The sequence below is a fragment of the Cydia fagiglandana genome, chromosome 11, assembly GCF_963556715.1.
Source record: "Cydia fagiglandana chromosome 11, ilCydFagi1.1, whole genome shotgun sequence".
In the NCBI taxonomy this organism is placed as follows: Eukaryota; Metazoa; Arthropoda; class Insecta; order Lepidoptera; family Tortricidae; genus Cydia; species Cydia fagiglandana.
Window position 1 is genome coordinate 2,495,689 of NC_085942.1, and position 24,577 is coordinate 2,520,265.

Here is a 24,577-nt window from a genome sequence, read left to right on the forward strand (position 1 = left end):
TGTAATTTCAGTCAAGTCTCATAAAGATTTTAAGGTTTTAAGGATTAAATTAAATTATACAATTGAACCGGAGGCATAATTAAATTTGTGTACATTATAACTGTGGTGGGTAAGTTTAAATTTTACTTTTAAATATCACCCACAATATCTCCACAATTGGCACAATCCACTCAAACATCAACCATTTTACTTACATGCCCAAAAGTGATCTTTCTAGAACAGAGTTTATTCTAGTAAGTCTCGTTTATTCGAGGCAAAATAAAAGAAGAAAACAACACGTAACATAATTTAACATGAAATCCACGAAATGGTCCCGACTCAGCATGATAGCCTGGCTAGGCTACCGCTGGTCTTCCGTCAGGGCCATGATCTTGTGCAGCACAAAGTGTAACACAACACACTTGTTTTAACAAATAATAAAATACACGTCATGATTATCAGTTATCACATTAGCAAAACACAACAGACTTTCACTCTCTGTTTCTCGCCGAACTCTACTTACGAGTATATACGTTCTATAGGTAGTATAGTTTTAATTTTCTCATTTAGTTTTTCCTTGCTGCTCTAAAAATCAGTTTCATGTCATATCCCATCTCGCACATATGCCCATCTCCCAAGGGCCTATACATACTTATATCAAGAGATTATACCATAAATAAGAGATAATAGCCCGTACTTGTGGTATTCTTATTAGGAATCAAATGTATTCGGTTGTGTTTTCCAGACGACTGGTTACGCGCAACCAGGAACCATGGAGGTGGAAGATGGAGAGGTCAAGGGCTTCGAATTCAACGACAAGAGCATCCGCAGAGGATTTATACGAAAGGTGAGGCTAAACCTCTCATAAGTGTGTGGTGGAAGAATTCTCGAAAAACTTAAAAAAAAATAACTAAAAATTCGGCTTGGATCCTTATCATATCAGAGGGTTTTCATTCCGTTGCCCCTTTTGCTATATAGGGTATAGTGTGTAGGGCTTGAACCATTTACATCCACTGACCCCTATCTTGGGCAGCTTGGGTAACCTCCTTCCACCCCATCCCCAATACATCCAACTCGTCCTCCACGGAACGGAACTTATTGTACAGGTATTAAAAAATGGTACATACTTTTGACGAGTAGTCCGATCTGGTATTTTTGACGCTGACTGTACACAATGCATGTAACAGGAACACCTGCAGTTCAGAGATTTGAAATATATTTTTGTGACTAATTCAGTTAATGAATCATTAACGAATGATAAGATATTAGATAATATAAGTAAATAAGTAATATATCCGGCAGCTAGGTAGGTTATACCCGGCATGAGTCATTGGTAAACAATATTATAACCTCAGCATTCGCTTGCCATTATTCGAATCATTTGGGATCGGCGCAGCATGTCTTTGTCTTCCATACCTCTCTCTCACCCGTCATCTCATCATTCACTCGCGTTCGTTTCATATCATCTCTCACACAGTCCATCCTTTTCCTCGGTTTTCCTCTCCTCGTACTTCCCTCCACATTCATTCGCAATACCATTCTCGTAACATGACTTTCATCCCGCCGCATCACATGCCTGTACTAGGTATTTTCATTATCATCATCAACGTCCTAGCATCTGTCCCGTACTGTGACGGGGTCCGCTTTCCTACTTTTCTCCTTCCTCTATCCTGGACATCGGTTTCCGCTAACCCACAGGCTTTTAAATCTTTGGCGATGACTTTACGCCACTGCTGCCTTGATTTACCTTGGCTGTTTGGTTATTAATTATTATGTATTTTTATTTTTCAGGTTTACTCCATTTTGATGTGCCAGTTACTGGTGACCTTCGGAGCCATCTGTCTCTTCGTATATCACGGGCCTACTAAAAGATGGTTCTTGGCGAATGTTTACATGATGTAAGTTCTAATCTATCCAACATAGTAAAGTGGTTCTTACATTCTTGCTTTTAAAGGTGTTTTTTCAACTTTTAAATACACGGCGAGGTCTTAATACCCAAAAACTTAGCTGATTTATAGACGACATCGACATGTGATGTATAAAATACTCAATTTAATTGTGGTTTCAGAATGGAATTAAAACTCATACTTAATAAATTAAGGTCTGATGATATAGACATACCGCCGTATTCGAACTTCAAGATATTCACAAGAGACGCCACGTTCTAGATCCATTCTAGATACGTTATAGTTTAGATATCAACTAGCTCTCTTTTGCAGCGCAATTCGGGCAACTAATGTCACTTTTAGGTACGTTAGATAGAGTAAAATATCTATTAGATGTGAATTAGATCTCTAAGTCATATTCTGTGGAAATCGTTCAAGAGTATATCCAGAATCGCGCAAATGTCAAATTTGTCAGGTTAGATCTTAAACATATCGTTATCGTATCTTGGTGATGTCTAAAAGATGTCTAATAGATGTCTATTTCATAATGCGAATCGGGCCCATAGATCTATTAGCGTAACGTTATAATGTGTTTTTCAGATGGGTGGCATTCGCTGTAACATTGGTCACGATGATTGTGATGGCGTGCTGCGAAAACGTGCGGCGAACAACTCCTACGAATTTTATATTCCTGGCCATCTTCACTTTGGCGCAGAGCTTTCTGCTGGGCGCTGTCAGCGCTACTAGCGCTCCTGAGGCGGTAAGAGGATAAACCGAAAGCCTAGTGACAATAGTTTATAGAAAACTCACAGAAATACTTACTTGGTTGGCGCGATGACCCAAAGTCAATCTTGGCCTCCCACACAAGAGCACGCCATTTGATCCGGTTCTACGCGGATTCACACCAGCATTCACTGATGCTGAGCTCACGAAAATCTACCTCCACTCGATCCGCCCACCGAATCACCGATATTTAAGGTGGCCTACAAGACGGCGTCCAGTCGGTCGACCCAAATAATTATGTTCTCTTTACACCACGAACCTCAAGAAATGATCACGTCTTTTATCGTTGCGTCTATCATCCCGATAAATGTTTACTTTTCGATTGGCATTTGTCGATATACGATTTGTTGATTGTCATTTCTTCCTGAGGTTGCTTTTTATTTGACTTGTTGTAAGTAAATGTAATTAAAGAATTCCTCTGATGGAACTATAGTAGTTTTACCTATAACTAATCGGGTGTATCTTGTGTCATTATTCTTGCTTTCACGATGAATATTTTTCTATCTTCTTCTCCCACGCAATTTGTCTTATATCAGATAAATCCATCTCATGTACCTCTCTCTGTCTCTCATCTCAGGTAATGATGGCTGTCGGCATAACAGCAGCAGTAAGCTTGGCTCTGACGCTGTTCGCTTTCCAGACTAAGTGGGACTTTACTATGATGGGAGGATTCCTCGTCTGCGCGACAGTGGCCCTGCTTATCCTTGGTAAGTTGAGTAGAACTACCTATTAGGGCCTCCCCACATCTAGCGTTTTTCGAGCGTCGGCGTCTGGTCAGCGCTATGGAAAATGACGTCGCTGCGCAGTTGCGTCGACGTTTCGTCGAGCAGCGGCCATAGAGCAGTAGACACCGACGCTCGAAAGACGCTAGATGTGGGGCGGCCTTTACAGTTTAAAACGGTTCAGTGGTAACTAAATTGTTCGGGAGGATGCCCAAGTAGTCACAATCTAAATGCGTGACAAGGGGAAACTGTCATGCGACTGATGTGTCAAGTGACGAAGTCTTTCAGTGGTGAAGGATGGATTTTCAATTTCTTAGTAAGACTACTAAAACTTTTCAATTTCTTGACTCAATGCCATCTTAGTAAGATTACTAACTAAGACTAAGCGTCTTTGATCAACTCTAAGCGCGAACAGTACGTGCTTGCACAATAAATTAGTAATTATCTATCTCTCCAGGAATCTGCGCCATATTCATCCGGAACAACATCCTTCAACTCGTCTACGGGTGTATCGGAGCCCTCATCTTCTGCATGTATCTCGTCTATGACACGCAGCTCATGATGGGCGGCAAGCACAAGTACAGCATCAGCCCTGAGGAGTACATCTTCGCCGCTCTTAACTTGTACCTGGATATTGTTAACATCTTCTTGTATATTTTGATGATAATAAATTCTGCTACGAAGTAGGTTCCGTAAAACCAACCAACTATTCTTGTAGTCAGCAATATTAATGTTACTTAAGCCCGAAAAATATGTGACACGCTCTTATGGCTCTACAAATAAGATCGTGTGAGATATTTTTGTGGCCTTCGTTAAGTAATGTAACCAGTGGGGAGCGTGGGGAGCTGGGGAGACACTCCTGACTTCGGGCAAACTCGGCTCCGTTCTGCTCAGCATTGCTCCAAGCAATTATTAGGGTTGGCAGTGTTGGCACCACTTGACATCCTTTTGCGAGCACGACCACAGATAATCACAAACATTTATGAATACGGCTTTATCCCTCGAGTAGTAGGGAACTATGAAAGTACCCATGACGCTGACATGTTCACACTCCTAGAGTGTCCAAAGCCTCAATAAAAATCAGATTAAAAAAATACGATATTCCTGAATTCATACCTCGGTTTAAATTTACTGTTAAGTGCCATCACACTAGCGTCTTTTGAGCGTCAGCGTCTAGTCAGCGCTTTGGAAAGTGGCGTCGCTAGCGACGTTCGAGACACGCTAGTTAATGTGGAATGCCCTTTGATGTCGATATAATTATTACGTAAGACTTGGTAGTCTTTACGTCATAGTTTTATATTTTATAATTGCTTTTTCAATAAAATGAATTAAATTACATTAGTCAATATCAGATAATTATAATAAAATTGCAATAAGAATAAATTAAAGGGGGTTTATGAATAAATAATAAAAGAACACCTTAATTAGTAATGTTTATCTTATGGATTAGTCACATCTTATGATTCAAAATTTGCTTACTATTGATACCGATAGCATAAACATTAGTTGCAAATGGGGGTGAATGACCTTAATGTCCTAATTATTGTCAGTGGGGAGACACTCCTGAGTTCGGTCGAACTCGGCTCTGTTCGGCTCAGCATTGCTCCGAGCAATTATTAGGGTTGGCACAACTTGACTTCCTTTTGGGTGCACGACCACAGATAAGCAGATAATCACTTGAATTTTGACAACCCTAAATATCCACAAGGGATAGTGCCATATATTAGAAAGGGATAGCTTGATTCGACCCTGAAACCCTGTCAAACTTCGGGTTTGTAGGAAGTGTCCTTTCTGTACGGTAGAACTATTATTTCTTCTGTGTTATTGTATAGAACTCAATGGCATGTTATTTTCAGCCACCCAACGCATGAACTCGAAGCCTTGGTCCAAAGCAATCTCCATCAGTGCTTTGTTACGATCACGAGCATCTTCTAGCACATGCTTAGTTCCACGCACTCTCTTATTATACATATCTTGCAAGCAATAACTCATTTTATCATAATAATTATCAGGCCATGGAAAGGCTCCTCTACTCCTTTCTATATATGTAGTCTTTTTATTATCCGGTTCTAAAATGTCATAGAAAGCGGCCATCGAGTCCGCACACACAAAGTCATTCGGTGAATATCCATCAACTTTAGCTAGTGAATATTTCAATAATGGAAAATGAAATTTTATTCCATTGTGTGCGATCAGAACTAAGGGTCTTTCCAATTGGTCTAGAAAACGACACACTTCTTCACTGAGATTACATGGCTCGTAGTAGCTACAATATTGGCTTCTATTCGTAAAACACATAACATCATTTACAACTCGGCAGTGGAGTCTTTTATCAGCCGGAGGTTCCGCAAAACGTCCTGGGGCGCTTTCTTCAAAATATTTTCGAAGATCTTTACATCTAATCGCTATCATGTGAATCTCTGTTATAACCGAATCTATGACATCTAGACCGGTCGTTCCAAGATTAAAAAACACGTAAGTTTCAATTCTTTCAATAGGTTGCATTGTGCAATGTGCAACTTGAATTGCGTAGTCGAAATCACGTGATGTTTTTATAAAATTATTGATTAGTTCGTATAAAATCACAATAATAAACACGGTAAGCGGTCTACAGTCTTACACTTCGTTCCACAAGTATTGTAAACGCAAAATGCTATGCAAACTGTATTAAGCGCAACGGTGCACACTCGCGAAGTATTGATACTGAACTGACTAACCATATACTTGCAGTGGCAGAGCCAAGAGTGAAAGGAGTAGATAAAACACTGCAGTACATACTGATAACCTTATTTTGTTAGCTCATTTGATTGTATGTCTTGTGCTGTGTTAATTAAGTATCGCCTGCGCTTGCGGTGTTCCATCCTTAGAACTCGTTTGAACGCATTTGAACGCCTTGGAAGTAGCCAGGTCGTCGATCCTCAGGCGATTGTATAGTATACATTCTTAATATGTGGGGTGCAGCAGAGTTTGTAGTGGGGAATTCAAAGGCGTCATCAGGGTGCCAATCGTTAACGTTCAGTAGCGTAACTAGCGTAGTTATATCTCTCTATCACTCTTCCATATTAATGCGACACAGACAGTTGCGTTACATTCGCTACGGAGCATACACGATAGGCATTTTTGGCTACGCACCCTGATGTTTTAACCATAAGCTGGACTGTTCTCACACCCACGTAGATATTTTCTTGATAATGTAATACTTTGTAACAACAATGGGGTTAATGACCTTTGCTTGGTGCAATGGTGGTGCAATACAACTAGTTAATACACGACGTGATTCTATTTGTAGAGCCATACTGCCCGATTCGAACATTAAGAATATTAATCTTAATATTCTATATATTATTCTTAAGACGAAACAGGAGCTGAATTTTAAATCTCCGTCTCGCTTCTCGCACGTCTCGCTAACGGAAGGGGCTCCTAAAACTAGTGCGATAAGGACAAGGCGAAAAATCCTGCGTAAAAATGTCAAAAATCGAGGTTTCGTACTCGACTGTTTCCTCCTCCAAAACTTAACCAATCGTAACCAAATTTGGAAATCTAAATGATTATGAAATTATCTGTGTCGGACCGTTTTGCTTTTTTGGCTAATTGCTATCGGTTTTGAATACTACGCCTCTCATTGCGGCATAGTCAATGAAGTCATTTTGGCCATTTTTGAAGGGCTCTCTCTAGCGCCTTAAAAACTAATATATCAAAAAAAGCAAAACGGTCCGACACAGATATTGACAATATTAATCTGTGTTGAAAAAGTCATTGCTCTAGCGTCAAAACCCACGGAGGAAACAGTCGAGTACGTTTTTTTTTTGTATTTTTATCAATTCCGATTGCTTGGAAGTGAGTTGAAAAATTATACTGGCGCTTACGTCGCATAGCGCCGCAATAATATTGGAGTGGCGCTAATAATAGCATAAGCGTCAACCGCGATAAGGTACCCGTGGGGCGTCACATATTCACATATTATGTGAATATGTACTTATTAAGTATTACCAAGCAGTAAAATGATACACCTATATTGCACACGTGCATTTCAAGTTGACACTGCAGTAATTTTATCAGTCTTTGAATGGCCGGCTTGTTGCAAAATAGGTTCAAACTAATGTCAATTGTTTAAATAAATGTTTGGGAATTGGAACATTTACCTATAGGTTTAAATAAGTACTTTGTTATCTGGTACAGTCACCTGCAATAACATGTTACTCTTCAAAGGCCGCAAAAATATGTGACTCTACAAATAAGATCGTGTCAGATATTTTTGCGGCCTTCGTTGTGTAACATATTATTGCAGGTGACTGTACAAAATCAGTTAAAACTTTGAAAGGGGAAACAGTGAGAGCACCCATAGAGACTTTTGTGAAGGACACTGAAAGTAAGTATCAAAATCCCAGGACATTTAGGTAACTGAAATCACATTTTCCATACTTTAGGCCCGGGTTCCTTTCGTTCGAAATGTAACATTTTATACACGTTTTTCAAATTTTTTTTTATTAGCCCTAATCAAAACAGACTTGACAGCATAAAATTGTCACCTATGACAATAAAAAAAACTAAAAGTTTATGTTCAGTCTAAGGGACCGAAATTTGACGAGAGGGGACTGAAATTTGACGCGAGATATAATATGAACTTTTATTTATTTAAATATTTTATTGATAAATACTTATATACATTTTATTAATACATATCAAATATAAAAACAAATCAAATCAATAAAATTAAATTTAAAGATAAATTTTATATATATACAGTGTGGAAAGATAAGCCAAATTGAAGAAAAAAAGAAAAAAACTTTTAAAACAGTTTTGTTTCTTTTTAAAAATGAAGGAATGTCTCCTTTAAGTAAAATGAGCCAGCTTAAGGATTTAAGGTAGTTTCCCTCCAGGGCCCGACTTATCTTTCCACACTGTATATATAAGATATATAAGATATATAATACATATATATAAGATATATACATATACCTATATTTATTTAAATTAAAACAACATATTTGTTCATGTTTACACACACAACATAAGACAAAAGACCGTTAAATTTCCAGCTGACGACTTCGTTAGGGACCAAATAAGGGTCATTGACCCCATTACTGTTACAATGATAACACCCTATCGCCTGTCGGACGGCCTGATTCGAACTTTAAGATGTGGGATAAATTTGCTAGAGATACGACATGAATCGTATAATATGTCAGTCACAAAAGTCACGTTTTTGAAGATACGATATCTTAAACTTCGAATTTTCAAGATATCTTAAAGAGTGTGACTACTGTTGTTTTTGGTTTTTCAGTAAAAAGTTCGATAACGCTGCCTGTGAATGTACTGACTGCCTGATTCGAACTTTAAGATACGTCAGTTAATAGATCGACGTGACGAGCTAAATACCAGGCCACATGTGGCCATCACGTATAATTACGTCGGAGGGGTGCTGACCTGCAGTGAGCGTGACCGCACATTTGCTGCAAAGATTGGCTACGTCAGTTAGGGTAACATTCCATTTCCAACGACATCTGCACTACTGTCAATTTTACTATGAAAATTGACAATGACAGCGACGCGTTCAGTATCGGTAGTGCAGCTGCGGTTAGAAATGGAATATTACCATTACCCGAGAGCGCACCAGCGACGTTCTCAGCTGTAGCAAAGCAGTCGCTGTAGCCGGAAACGGCTAGGAGATAATGATGATAATAGATCTAGAAACGATATGGATTAGATATGTCAGTTTCAAATGTGACGTTTCTTCAAATCAAACGTCACTTTCGACACTGACAAATCTAGCCCATATCGTTTCTAGATTTATTAATTGACGTTGCTTAAAGTTCGAATCGGGCAGTGACTCTACTCCACCACACAAGAATATGAACTTTATTAACACAGCACAAGACATACAATCAAATGAGCTAAGAACGTAAGGTTGTTATGCAGTGGGGCAGTGCTATACCTACTCGTCATTTCAATCTTCAACTTGCACCTGATCAGTATTGATATTTCGCAAGTGCGCTCCGTTGCGATTAACATATGTATTTTGCACTTAAAATACTCGTGCAACGAACAGTGAGAGTGTAGACCAAGTTCCGTGGTTTATATTGTGACTTTATACAGCATATTTTATACAAATCTCGTGAATTCAACTACGCATTCAAGTTGGAGTTTGCATCATGGCACCGATTGCAACGTACGTATTTTTCGATCTTGGAACGACCGGTTTACGTAACAGCGATCCTAAAATAACAGAGATACATATGATAGCGTACAGGTGTGAAGATCTTCGAAAATATTTTCGGGATGGAAGCGAACGTCTTGATTGTGAAAAACTCCACTGCCGACTTGAAAATGATGAGATGTGTTTAATAAGCCGAGAAGATTACGAGGAATGTAGCCTTAAGGAAGAAACATGCCGTTTTCTTGAAGATTTGGAAAAACCTGTGTGTCTGATCGCGCACAGCGGAAATAAATTTGATTTTCCTTTATTGAACGAAGAACTAGCTGATGCCGAAGGGTTTTCACCGAAAGGTATCGTCTGTGCCGATACGATGGCCGCTTTCTATGATATATTCGAACCAGATTCTAAAAAGACTTCTTATAAAGAACGAAGAAGTGGATCTTATCCATGGCCTGATTATCATTATAAAATGAGTTATCGCTTGGAAGATGTGTATAAAAGAGTGTTTAGAGTTACACCTATGTTATATGATGCTAAGGATCGCAACAAAGCAATGGTGAAGATTGCTTTGAGCCAAGGATTCCAGTTTATGCTCTGGGTGGCTGAAAACAACTTGCCATTTATTACTTTTTTGGAAGTGTAATTTAACAGGAATAATGCCAAGTAATGAAGGGAGTAATCTATTTGGGCGAATGAACTTTTAAATTGACACTTTTCACGTCTCTGGCGTTACCAAAAATGTGTCTGTATAGTTACCAAGAAATCACATTTCAGAGAGCAAATCACTTGATTCAACGAATAACATAAAATTATATAAAAGTAATATACCTATTATCCATGAGAAATTTTCGATATTTTTTAAACGATATTTGTGTAGGTATAGGTATCGTAGACAGAATTTAATGTCGGTCTAAAAGTTGATTCGCCCATCTGCTCACTTCTAACCTGTAAGTACTATTTGTCGTACCTTAGCCTAATAAGTTTAACCTACTTAGCTTGTTAAAGTTTGATTGACCTAAAAGTCAGTGAAAGTGAATTCCTAAACCCTATTTTTTATTTGTAATTGAGACTTAATATTGCACCAACGTTTACTGTAAAAATCTAAACGAATGATTTGTTGAATGTATTTGTAATGTGAATTGGTTTCCAAATAAAACGGCGAATAAAGGTTCTCTGGAAATGATCGCTCATTAGCAATAAATCCGTCTGAATATCATGAGGATAATTTTATGTTTTTTTTTTGTAGGTATGTTTCTGTACGGCTAAAATGCTAAGTATTGGTTTTTAAATTGGAAATAAAAGAGAAAAACAAATCGTTGTTTTTTTTTGTGTGTGTGTAAGAAAAGTAATATACATAAATGTGTTAGCGTAAGTAAACTAACACAAATGCCTATTTATTAAATAAATACAATACAATAATTTATACCCATAATTTTGGTAACAATATGGACTCAACTAAACGCAGACAAATCAAGGCGTAATTAAGACCTTAAATATCTTAATGATTATGGCAATTAACTAATTACCGCTTGGTAATAATTACTTTGTCCTTATCGTTACAAATAACTATTTGGTATGTCATAGAAATAGTCAACATGTAGAGAGATAGATAGAGATCATTATTTGCATACCAGATATTTCACATAAACCTACGTGAACCCTGAAAAGGGTGTAGCAAAAAAGGAAGGTTATAATGTCACAACTTCACTTATTACAGAGTGAATTGCAAAAAATTGGTACATAATAAAGCGCAGTTAAGAAGCTGTGATTACTCTTAACTTAATTGATTCATTTGTGTTACGAAATTAACTATGTAAATTGTATTATACATACTGTATTTATTGTAATTAATTCGTACGCATATAAGTCTATCCTGTCTATAGCATACGCTAACACACTATCATGCATCATATAACTTATATAGGAATGGCTTAACTGTGGTAACACAATGGAATCAATTAACTTTATATTAATTACAGGTTCTTAACTATGAATTTTTTTTTTGCAATTCCTTCACACTTAGGTATACCATTCTGTCTGTCCGCTTTTGGACAGCCTTCTGGACTGGCTATACTAATATGTAGGTAGTTTTTCTAATCCAGTAGTATGAAACTGTCAAATATTTTATTTACCTAAGTAATGTATTTTTACCCATAGATAAATCCGTTTAACATGGGACGCACAAGTACACTTATACTAAATAAAGTAGGTATATACTTACTTCCGTTGTAGGTGTATGACATTTTGTAAGACGATAAGGGAATGACAAATATGCGAAGGTAAACTGGTCGTTCCATTTTTAGTACATTCAACCCACTGCCTGCTCAAGACCCACAGGTAGGTATTAACAAACTTAAAGCAAATTTACGGCGCGATTCGGGAACTATGACAAAAATGAATGGAATTACTCAAAAATAACAGATTTTTTAAGTATAGAAAATAAATTTGGAAGTAATTTTAGGGTTCCGTACCTCAAAAGGAAAAAACGGAACCCTTATAGGATCACTCGTGCGTCTGTCTGTCTGTCCGTCTGTCACAGCCTATTTTTTCGGAAGCTACTGGACCAATTAAGTTGAAATTGAAAAAACGGAACCCTTATAGGATCACTCGTGCGTCTGTCTGTCTGTCCGTCTGTTACAGCCTATTTTTTCGGAAGCTACTGGACCAATTCAGTTGAAATTTGGTACACATATGTAAATTAGTGACCCAAAATGGACATATGTTTTTATAATTTTAAAATACATAGGTTCGAAATTATTTAAGAAAATAGCAAAAAAATTACCCCCCCTTTATCTCCGAAACTATTGGGTCTAAAATTTTGAAAAAAATACTCAAAATAGTTCTTTACATATAGATGACAGGAAAATCTATTAGAAATGTGCAGTCAAGCGTGAGTCGGACTTATGTACGGAACCCTAGAAACGCGAGTCCTAATAGGTACTCGCACTTGGCCGGTTTTTGTTATCCTTATCTGGGGGTTCCTTAAGGAAGGCAATGAATCGGCCAGGATGGAGAGCACTACAGCACAGAGCGACTTATGGTGGTCACGACCCTCAGACATGAGGATTCGACTAGGAAGAAGATCTGTGAGTACCTATAACCTATCTATAGTTATACAATATCATTGCTTACTACGAGTAGGGAAAGCGACATAAACGAAGGTAAACTGGTTATTCTATTTTTAGTACATTCAACTGATTTAAGCCGTCTCAATCTGCCGGCTGAAGAGCACCAACTATGTATTTACAACCACAAAGCGAATGTAGGCATTTTAATAGGCATATTGTCGTCGAGGCGTTTTTATTACGGTGTAGTGTGATTGAGCGGTGGAAATACGCAGCCTATTGGGCATTAGCATGTCAAGCACTCGTACGTTTACCTTGTGTAGGTAAGGTAAGGCTTACCTTGCAATAGCATGTCAAGCACTAGTACGTTTACCTTAAGGTAAAAGGTAAGGTAAGGCTTACCTTACCTACATAAGGTAAACGTACTAGTGCTCGATATGCTAATGCCCAATAGATGACACCTAGCTTGCTGTCACATTGATAATGACTTCAGTTTCAAGACGACATGTACTGGGACCGCGTCGAGCACCAGTACGTTTACCTTATTGTAACTAAGTACACATTTTTTGCGTACTATACGGCTAAATTACTTTCTAATATTACATCTCGCTTGCACTAATATGCGAGTACGAGCGAGATGCATAGAAAGTAAGTTACTTACTGTCGTATTCGAACTTCAAGATATTCACAAGAGACGATACGTACCAGATCCATTCTAGATACGTTATAGTTTAGATATTAACTAGTTCTCTTTTGCAGCGCAATTCGGGCAACCAATGTCACTTTTACATTAGATAGAGTAAGATATCTATTAGATGTGAATTGGATCTCTAAGTCATATCCTGTGGAAAACGTTCAAGAGTATCTCCAGAATCGCGCAAATGTCAAATTTGACAGGTCAGATCTTAAACATATCGTTATCGTATTTTGGTAATGACTAAAAGATATCTAATAGATGTCTATTTCAAAATCCGAATCGGGCCCTTAAATAGACGCGAGCGTATCTGTCAATGTCAAAACTGGTGGTAGTGGTTCTACTGTAGGTTTGCAGGCGTCCACAGGCTACGCTGTTAGTAGTGTAGAGGTGCTAGTGGCGCCCGGGCCGCGCCTGCAAGTGAGAGATTCCTCTCGCACCGCACGTAGGGCAGAGGCCGGGCGCGCACTGAGATTCAAGTATACGGACATTCCGGACAAAAAAGTAAGTAATTTATTAATAAATGATGCTTTATTTAGTAAATGTAGTATGAGGTTTGAAGTATAAAAGCTCATTATTTCATTTAATAAAGGATTCTTAACACAAGATAAAGCTTTATTGATAAAAACAAAGAAAGAAATAAATAAACATAATAAAACTTAAAAACCTACAAATAAAGTAGCTAGTTAAATTAGATTTGACATTTCAAATATTAAGATATGAGAATACATTTATTACTATAAATTACTAAAAGACATAAACAGACATGCAAAACTAAAACTAACTACAATTATAATAACTAAAACTAAAAATGCCCAACACGCAAGCAGCGTTCCCGCGCTGAAATTCTCTGTGTGAGAAAGCTGCCCGCGCGGGGATCGCCCGCCTCCCTTAAGATAAAGCGAAGCGCATGTGCGACCAGTGTCCTTAGACTATTATTTGTATTTTGTTTGCATGTTATAAAAAACCACTAGTCGCCCCATGTAATAAACATACATTTTCCAATTTTATTATGGCTCCTCTACACGATGGACCAACGCCGGCCACTCCAAGAGACGTATTTATACGTTAGAGGGAGCAAGTGATATTGCTTTCTCATTCTACCGCATGGCTGCGTCCCTTGTGGTGGCCGGCGTTGGCCCATCGTGTAGAGGAGCCATTACGGTGTAGTGTTATTTCATAGCCGACAAGCCGACTGATTCTAGTTTAGATTTTTGACCCTTTCGGTGAAAATAACTTTACGTTGTAACTACAATTTAAAACATGAGTAATATACCATAGTAGCCTGAAATCGTATATTATTGTATTTAATCGTATGTTGGTAACACTTAAATTGAGATTTTTGATCCCGGTTAGAATTGGGGTTGCTAGCCATCAATTTTTGAAATGCTTTTTCTTTACGTTGCTTTACCTTATTAGAATCCTATAATCGAAAAAATACCCACAAAAAAGATTGATTGTTGATGCCAATTGATCCCATTTTATTCAAGGACTATAAATAAGGTTCAAATATAGTCGCACCAATAAAAGTCTGCAGCGGATTTGATAGTCCACGCAGCGTAAATGTTATTTATACGTCATCATTTCATAGAAGTTTGACGTTTGAAATGACACTTGCACTGCGTGGGCTATCAATATCGCTGCAGACTTTTTACAGTCTGACTCTACAAGGATTTGTAGTTAGTCGAGTGTAGGTCCTAAAATACGGCGTTGCGTGAACAAAAGATTTCCTTTGGCAGGAAGGTAAACTTTTACTAAAATCTACCTTTCAGCAAATATCCAGTATTTACAATTATTTCCAGCTGTGTTCCAACAAGCCCACCGTGCCCCGGGCCCGCGCACGCGCGCCACGCGCCGCGGCGGGGCGCGGCGCTGCAGCAGTGTGGCGCCGCCACGCTGCTCGCCCGGACGCCAGCGACATGCGGCCTTGTTGACGCGATGGTGAGTTCCGCGGAGTTTCACTTATCGTGCGAGGCCTGTTCTGGGCTACGTTGGTGATTGTGTGTGTAACTAGAGGCCGTTGCGAAGATCCCATCGAAGAACTAGTTTTAGTTATGATAAGAGAGTTGCTTGAAGGCAGTTCTAGTTTTGGGAAGGTTTGCTGCACGTTACTAGTAATAGAGGTTCCACGAAGGTTTTAGTTCCGAGGCCTTAGTTGGGGCCTTACGTTGGTCTCTGTGAGTGTAGCGTAAGGTGCAACATCCCGTTGCGAAGACATAATCTCGCGAAGAGCTTTACTTCTAATTAGAGAGTGCGAGTCTCGGTTATAGTGCGAGTCCCGAGGCCTGTTCTAGATCTGACACCTTCGTTGGTCCGGCGTTCGTGTGTGAAACTAGCGTAGGGTGTAAATGTCGTCGCGGAGATACCATCTCGTGACTCTTCACGATGTCAGTTGTATTCGTATGAGCGCGAAGGTGGTTTAATTATGGTACCGTGAGTTGTCGTTCTCATCCCTACGTTGGTGTTTGTGAGTGTAGCGTAGGGTATCAAAAAGCCGTTGCGAAGATGACTATCTCGTATAGAGCCCGAGTTCTGATGAGAGTGTGCGAGTCTCGAAAGCAGTGTTAGTTCCAGGAGGGTTAGGCGTTTTAGTTCTGATGGTGCAAAACTGGTGTAGAACTAGCGAATTAGAGAGTGCGAGCCTCACTTATGGTGCGAGTCACGAGGCCTATTATACCCAACTAACATTAGGCGCTAAATTACAGGGTTAGAAGAGATGTATACAAGCGCCTTTTTACTCTTTAGGTGTAGTTAGTGCTCTAAAAATAGGAGTTATAGCCGGCTATAACCCCGTTTTAACCCCGGATTGGGCACAAATTTTATCACCATAAGATTTATAACAGTGCTACAGTAGGGTTAGCGGATAAAAAAAGAGACATAAGAGCGGTATAGTGGAGCTACAATAGTGTTAATTAATTCTTTAGGAGCTATATGGGTTGCATATAGGTGACTACAAACTGTTGTAGTAGAAGAGCGCTAAAGTAGTGCTGTAATAGCGTTGATTAACAACTTAGGATTTAAAAGGGTGCCAAATAAGCGACTACTAACTGTTTGAGTAGTAGTGTAGAGCTATATAGATGATACTTTCAGCTTTAGATGGTATATTAGCATTTAAAGTCAATATTTTGTTACACTCAAGAAGGTAATTGCACATTTTTTTCCTTAGCCCTGCCTGCTTTGGTTGCAGATGTTTCCATTTTGTATTATTATTTGTAAGCTTGCACTGTGACAGCTTGAAGTGAAATGTAATAGCGGATAAATAAAAATAAGTTTAAAAACTAAAACCCGACTACTGCAAATCGCGCTCTAAAAAGTATAAAACAAGATAGAATTCTTATCTAAAATTATCAAGCAGGAAATATTATAAATGTTACCATTTTTAGTGTTCCGTACAAAACTTTGTTTACGGAACACTTATGGGATCACTTCGGTCTTGCAAATCAGTTAAATACGTTTTTCTCAGAGACCGTTTGACATAGATACCTAAAATTTGGAACAGTTATAGCAATTACCACCACTCATATTGTAAATAAGTCAAAACTGCTTATTTCTTATTAAAGGGGGAAATTTAGGGGGTTGAGAGGGGTAGGCTGAAACTTTTTTCATTTGTAAGAATCGTGTGGGGTACCATTAGAAAGCTTGCAAAAAATTGAGTCGATGGACTGATTTTGACTTCATTTTAGACTGCAATAGTTTCGTCAAAAAACGCATTTAAAGTTGCAAGTTTTCATACAAAAATTTTCACCTCTGTCCTGGTGATTTTCGCGAAAACTATAGCTAACAGGCAGCTGACCAGTCAATACCCAACTTAAAGAAGCATGGAGACGGCGGGAAAATTATCAGCTTAACTTTATCTTTATTAGTTTTTCAACTACAGCTTGACCTTTGGTTGCTTAGGGCTAGCTAACTGATGCTTACACTGGTCAATTCATATAAGGCAGTACATAATTTTAGCGAGAAACATCCTTAGTTAAAACTTTGGCATTGAAATTTATGACTTATGTCTTTGACACAAAGTTTAATTCTGCTTGCTTATTTTTGTGGGATATTTAATTTTATCTCAATAGCCTACTATAAGTATGAGAGAGATCCACAAAATACGACCTTATTAGATTGCGTATAAGTTTCAATTTCGAACGGGCTTTCCAACCAATGGACTATAGGCATCTCAAAAATTTGAAAAATTCAAATTAAGAATTCCGTTCTTGACTGTCGTTTTGTTTTTTTTTCCACAATAGGACACATGGAGTTAGTAAGGCGTATAGATATAATAAAGTCATTTAATATTTATGAACAGCTTTGGCCTCATGTATAGATTTTATTGAGAGTATCTGATTCGTCGAAACAATATACACAATATTCCTTTTCATTAAGTACCATTACATTTCTGTATTAATTGTATAATTATAATATCTATTAATTATATTCAGTACTTATAGCTGGTCAAGCAAAACTTGTCAGTAAAAAAAGGCGCGAAATTCAAATTTTCTATGGGACGATAACCCATCGCGCCTACATTTTTCAAATTTGCCGCCTTTTTCTACTGACAAGATCTGCTTGACCAAGTATATGTATATTTTTGAACGGATCGGTGAGCAACAAGATTCAGGGCTATAACCGCGAAAATAGAAGTTCGCAAATTGCGAGCATTTTTCTCTGTCACTCTAATTACGCCTTCATTGGAGTAAAAGAGAAAGATTCCCGCAAATTGCGAATTTCGGTTTTCGCGGTAGTCCTTCAGTCCTGTTACGAGAAAATAATTTTGGAAGACATTAATAGTATATATATATGACAGTTAAATATCACAGTTTTTAGAAACAAAGGTAAAATTGACGAAATATTTAAAGTGCCGATCTTGTTTTTTAGCAGTTCTAAATAATATTAAAGTCTATATATATGGCATAGAACTAGAAACAAAATCAAATAAAAAATAATAATGAGTTCTAAATTCAAATTGAAGGAGTATACATTTAAGGTATTATAGGCCAAGCGCGCACCACGATATTAATTTTTGCGACACGATTTTAGAATCGCGCTGTAATATATCGCAGAAAATTCACTGCGCGCACATGCGATGAAAAAGTCGACGATTTGTTCATTCTCAACATGGATTTCGTACCAGTCGCTTGTCATGAAACGTGTCTTTAATATGCGATTGCTGTATGACTTTGCGCATTTATAACACAAAGGTGATCCCCGTCTATTTCCATAATTAAATGGTCAACATCTAGCGTCTCATTTTGAGACTCCATTGGAGATGCAGGTGCCGAGATGTTGGGGTTTGTAGAGCGAATGCCGACTGAGGTCCGGCCGGGGTGCGATTTTATTATCAAAGTGCGCGCGGGGCCATACAACTCCGCATGCTGCAATTCACTTTGCGACAATCGCGTCGCGGACAATCGCAGAAAAATGTGACAAATCACAATTTCAAAATCGCTGCGATTTTTTTGTCGCATATGCGCGCACTAACATATAAACACATACGTTGCATTTCTGCGACAAAATTATCGCAGGACAAAAAATCGTGGTGCGCGCTTGGCCTTACTCTAAATTATTATAATACATCAAGCATTCGCGAGATGCTCGACTTCGGTATTCAAACACAAAGCAATAGTACAATAATCTAACTAAATGCAAAGGCCGAAGGAGCGACTCGAAGATCCGAAGCGTCCGACAGACGCGCGCCTCCCGTAACTTTTCCAAGTATTTTTAAGTACAAGTGTCTAAGTCGCAAGATCCAAAGGCTGAAGTCGCATTGGGCCGAAAGCCCGAAGCATCCAGGAGGTCAGTTCTAAACACAGGTAATTAATACAAGTGTCTAAATGCGAAGGCCGGAGGCCGAGCTCCGCGTAGGGCCGAAGGCCCGAAGCCTGCAAGATGTCAATGGTTAAACACAGAGCTGACAGCCTGGACGCTTCGGGCCTTCGGCCCTACGCGGAGCTCGGCCTTCGGCTTTCGCATTAGACACTTGTACTATTGTTCTGTGTTAAAGCACTGACATCCTGGACGCTTCGGGCCTTCGGGCTACGCGGAGGTCGGCCTTTGGCCTTCACATTTAGACACTTGTACTATTGCTCTGTGCTAAAGCGATGACATTTTGCTAAAGCTCGGCCTTCGGCCTTCGCACTTAGATACTTTGTACTATTGTTCTGTGTGTGTAGTTGAATGGTATCCTAAAAACAGGCAAGCAACCTCTGTAAAATGTAACGATGCGAGCGGTACGGCTACCATCAGTTTGGCATTGACATAAACGCTACCGTGGGCGTGAACGTAATTTACTTTCTATGCATCTCGCTCGTACTGACATATTAGTGCGGAAGAGATATACCTATTATAGGAAGTAAATTACGTTCACGATATCGTTTATGTCAATGCCAAACTGATGGTAGCCGTACGGAACACTAAATGCCTCGAGCTATCTCGGGCTTGGCCAAATTATTTTTATATAAAAATAAAACGTAATATAATTTACTGAATTTTTTATATATTTACAGAGATTCAGAGGATCGCCGTGGTCGTATGCCACGATTATAAACTTAAAATTAAAAGTAATGTGGCATACGACCACGGCTATCCTCTGAATCTCTGTAAATATATAAAAAAATCAGTAAATTATATTACGTTTTATTTTTATATAAAATAATTTGGCCAAGCCCGAGATAGCTCGAGGCATTTAGTGTTCCGTACGGCTACCATCAGTTTGGCATTGACATAAACGATATCGTGAACGTAATTTACTTCCTATAATAGGTATATCTCTTCCGCACTAATATGTCAGTACGAGCGAGATGCATAGAAAGTAAATTACGTTCACGCCCACGGTAGCGTTTATGTCAATGCCAAACTGATGGTAGCCGTACCGCTCGCATCGTTACATTTTACAGAGGTTGCTTGCCTGTTTTTAGGATACCATTCAACTACACACACAGAACAATAGTACAAAGTATCTAAGTGCGAAGGCCGAAGGCCGAGCTTTAGCAAAATGTCATCGCTTTAGCACAGAGCAATAGTACAAGTGTCTAAATGTGAAGGTCAAAGGCCGACCTCCGCGTAGCCCGAAGGCCCGAAGCGTCCAGGATGTCAGTGCTTTAACACAGAACAATAGTACAAGTGTCTAATGCGAAAGCCGAAGGCCGAGCTCCGCGTAGGGCCGAAGGCCCGAAGCGTCCAGGCTGTCAGCTCTGTGTTTAACCATTGACATCTTGCAGGCTTCGGGCCTTCGGCCCTACGCGGAGCTCGGCCTCCGGCCTTCGCATTTAGACACTTGTATTAATTACCTGTGTTTAGAACTGACCTCCTGGATGCTTCGGGCTTTCGGCCCAATGCGACTTCAGCCTTTGGATCTTGCGACTTAGACACTTGTACTTAAAAATACTTGGAAAAGTTACGGGAGGCGCGCGTCTGTCGGACGCTTCGGATCTTCGAGTCGCTCCTTCGGCCTTTGCATTTAGTTAGATTATTGTACTATTGCTTTGTGTTTGAATACCGAAGTCGAGCATCTCGCGAATGCTTGATGTATTATAATAATTTAGAGTAAGGCCAAGCGCGCACCACGATTTTTTGTCCTGCGATAATTTTGTCGCAGAAATGCAACGTATGTGTTTATATGTTAGTGCGCGCATATGCGACAAAAAAATCGCAGCGATTTTGAAATTGTGATTTGTCACATTTTTCTGCGATTGTCCGCGACGCGATTGTCGCAAAGTGAATTGCAGCATGCGGAGTTGTATGGCCCCGCGCGCACTTTGATAATAAAATCGCACCCCGGCCGGACCTCAGTCGGCATTCGCTCTACAAACCCCAACATCTCGGCACCTGCATCTCCAATGGAGTCTCAAAATGAGACGCTAGATGTTGACCATTTAATTATGGAAATAGACGGGGATCACCTTTGTGTTATAAATGCGCAAAGTCATACAGCAATCGCATATTAAAGACACGTTTCATGACAAGCGACTGGTACGAAATCCATGTTGAGAATGAACAAATCGTCGACTTTTTCATCGCATGTGCGCGCAGTGAATTTTCTGCGATATATTACAGCGCGATTCTAAAATCGTGTCGCAAAAATTAATATCGTGGTGCGCGCTTGGCCTATAATACCTTAAATGTATACTCCTTCAATTTGAATTTAGAACTCATTATTATTTTTTATTTGATTTTGTTTCTAGTTCTATGCCATATATATAGACTTTAATATTATTTAGAACTGCTAAAAAACAAGATCGGCACTTTAAATATTTCGTCAATTTTACCTTTGTTTCTAAAAACTGTGATATTTAACTGTCATATATATATACTATTAATGTCTTCCAAAATTATTTTCTCGTAACAGGACTGAAGGACTACCGCGAAAACCGAAATTCGCAATTTGCGGGAATCTTTCTCTTTTACTCCAATGAAGGCGTAATTAGAGTGACAGAGAAAAATGCTCGCAATTTGCGAACTTCTATTTTCGCGGTTATAGCCCTGAATCTTGTTGCTCACCGATCCGTTCAAAAATATACATATACTTGGTCAAGCAGATCTTGTCAGTAGAAAAAGGCGGCAAATTTGAAAAATGTAGGCGCGATGGGTTATCGTCCCATAGAAAATTTGAATTTCGCGCCTTTTTTTACTGACAAGTTTTGCTTGACCAGCTATAAGTACTGAATATAATTAATAGATATTATAATTATACAATTAATACAGAAATGTAATGGTACTTAATGAAAAGGAATATTGTGTATATTGTTTCGACGAATCAGATACTCTCAATAAAATCTATACATGAGGCCAAAGCTGTTCATAAATATTAAATGACTTTATTATATCTATACGCCTTACTAACTCCATGTGTCCTATTGTGGAAAAAAAAACAAAACGACAGTCAAGAACGGAATTCTTAATTTGAATTTTTCAAATTTTTGAGATGCCTATAGTCCATTGGTTGGAAAGCCCGTTCGAAATTGAAACTTATACGCAATCTAATAAGGTCGTATTTTGTGGATCTCTCTCATACTTATAGTAGGCTATTGAGATAAAATTAAATATCCCACAAAAATAAGCAAGCAGAATTAAACTTTGTGTCAAAGACATAAGTCATAAATTTCAATGCCAAAGTTTTAACTAAGGATGTTTCTCGCTAAAATTATGTACTGCCTTATATGAATTGACCAGTGTAAGCATCAGTTAGCTAGCCCTAAGCAACCAAAGGTCAAGCTGTAGTTGAAAAACTAATAAAGATAAAGTTAAGCTGATAATTTTCCCGCCGTCTCCATGCTTCTTTAAGTTGGGTATTGACTGGTCAGCTGCCTGTTAGCTATAGTTTTCGCGAAAATCACCAGGACAGAGGTGAAAATTTTTGTATGAAAACTTGCAACTTTAAATGCGTTTTTTGACGAAACTATTGCAGTCTAAAATGAAGTCAAAATCAGTCCATCGACTCAATTTTTTGCAAGCTTTCTAATGGTACCCCACACGATTCTTACAAATGAAAAAAGTTTCAGCCTACCCCTCTCAACCCCCTAAATTTCCCCCTTTAATAAGAAATAAGCAGTTTTGACTTATTTACAATATGAGTGGTGGTAATTGCTATAACTGTTCCAAATTTTAGGTATCTATGTCAAACGGTCTCTGAGAAAAACGTATTTAACTGATTTGCAAGACCGAAGTGATCCCATAAGTGTTCCGTAAACAAAGTTTTGTACGGAACACTAAAAAATGGTAACATTTATAATATTTCCTGCTTGATAATTTTAGATAAGAATTCTATCTTGTTTTATACTTTTTAGAGCGCGATTTGCAGTAGTCGGGTTTTAGTTTTTAAACTTATTTTTTATTTAATTAATTTTGGGGTCATGATTTCGTTACTAACTTTTTGAAGTCACTTTATATTACTTTTGCGAGGGCGTCCTCAGTACAGAAATGCACGCAGAGCGCCGCCTATATCGGGCTACGCCCGACTCCTTTAGTGCCTATGAGGGCGCCGATGGCGGCCGTCTTTGGAACGCGTACGTCGGGTTACGCCCGACTCTTTTAGTATGAGGGCGCCGAAGGCCCCCGGTTTTGGAACGCGTACGTCGGGCTACGCCCGACACTTTTAGTATGAGGGCGCCTAAGGCGCCCGGCTTTGCAACGCGTATGTCGGGCTACGCCCGACTCTTTTAGTATGAGGGCGCCGAAGGCGCCCGGCTTTGGAACGCGTATGTCTCTTTTAGTCTGGGGGCGATGAAGGTGCCCGGCTTTGGAACGCGTATGTCGGGCTACGCCCGACTCTTTTAGTATGAGGGCGCCGAAGGCGCCCGGCTTTGGAACGCGTACGTCGAGCTACGCCCGACTCTTTTAGTATGAGGGCGCCGAAGGCGCCCGGCTTTGGAACGCGTATGTCGGGCTACGCCCGACTCTTTTAGTCTGGGGGCGAAGAAGGTGCCCGGCTTTGGAACGCGTACGTCGGGCTACGCCCGACTCTTTTAGTATGAGGGCGCCGAAGGCGCCCGGCTTTGGAACGCGTACGTCGGGCTACGCCCGACACTTTTAGTATGAGGGCGCCGAAGTCGCCCGGCTTTGCAACGCTGACGTCGGGCTCCGCCCGACTCTTTTAGTATGAGGGCGCCGAAGGCGCCCGGCTTTGGAACGCGTGCGTTGGGCTACGCCCGACTCTTTTAGTATGAGGGCGCCGAAGGCGCCCGGCTTTGGAACGCGTACGTCGGGCTACGCCCGACACATTTAGTATGAGGGCGCCCAAGGCGCCCGACTTTGGAACGCGTATGTCTGGCTACGCCCGACTCTTTTAGTATGAGGGCGCCGAAGGCGCCCGGCTTTGGAACGCGTGCGACGGGCTACGCCCGACTCTTTTAGTATGAGGGCGCCGAAGGCGCCCGGCTTTGGAACGCGTACGTCGGGCTACGCCCGACACTTTTAGTATGAGGGCGCCTTGGGCGCCCGGCTTTGGAACGCGTATGTCGGGCTACGCCCGACTCTTTTAGTATGAGGGCGCCGAAGGCGCCCGGCTTGCAACGCTTACGTCGGGCTCCGCCCGACTCTTTTAGTATGAGGGCGCCGAAGGCGCCCGGCTTTGGAACGCGTGCGTCGGGCTACGCCCGACTCTTTTAGTATGAGGGCGCCGAAGGCGCCCGGCTTTGAACCGCGTACGTCGGGCTACGCCCGACTCTTTTAGTATGAGGGCGCCTTGGGCGCCCGGCTTTGGAACGCGTATGTCGGGCTACGCCCGACTCTTTTAGTATGAGGGCGCCGAAGGCGCCCGGCTTGCAACGCTTACGTCGGGCTCCGCCCGACTCTTTTAGTATGAG

At 40.0% G+C, this 24,577-nt stretch overlaps 3 protein-coding genes across 4 annotated transcripts in view; all 3 read left to right on the forward strand.

The window, feature by feature from the left end:
- The first annotated feature begins 726 nt into the window (after window positions 1–726).
- Window positions 727–4,068, forward strand: LOC134668487 (protein lifeguard 1). The gene is made up of 5 exons (XM_063525934.1): window positions 727–826; window positions 1,771–1,877; window positions 2,466–2,625; window positions 3,226–3,355; window positions 3,828–4,068. Exons 1-5 carry the CDS (start codon window positions 752–754, stop codon window positions 4,055–4,057), a joined length of 702 nt encoding a protein of 233 aa, XP_063382004.1. The 5' UTR covers window positions 727–751; the 3' UTR covers window positions 4,058–4,068.
- Window positions 4,069–9,331: 5,263 nt separating this feature from the next.
- On the forward strand, window positions 9,332–10,834 carry LOC134668784 (three prime repair exonuclease 2-like). The gene has a single exon (XM_063526243.1). It carries the CDS (start codon window positions 9,523–9,525, stop codon window positions 10,168–10,170), a length of 648 nt encoding a protein of 215 aa, XP_063382313.1. The 5' UTR covers window positions 9,332–9,522; the 3' UTR covers window positions 10,171–10,834.
- A 4,238-nt stretch (window positions 10,835–15,072) lies between these two features.
- Window positions 15,073–24,577, forward strand: part of LOC134668745 (uncharacterized) — a 28,975-nt gene continuing 19,470 nt past the window's right edge. For both annotated transcript variants that reach the window (XM_063526192.1, XM_063526193.1), the window contains exon 1: window positions 15,073–15,227. In XM_063526192.1, the coding sequence (XP_063382262.1) occupies window positions 15,225–15,227 (3 nt within the window). In that variant the 5' untranslated portion in view covers window positions 15,073–15,224. The remainder of the gene's footprint in view (window positions 15,228–24,577) is intronic.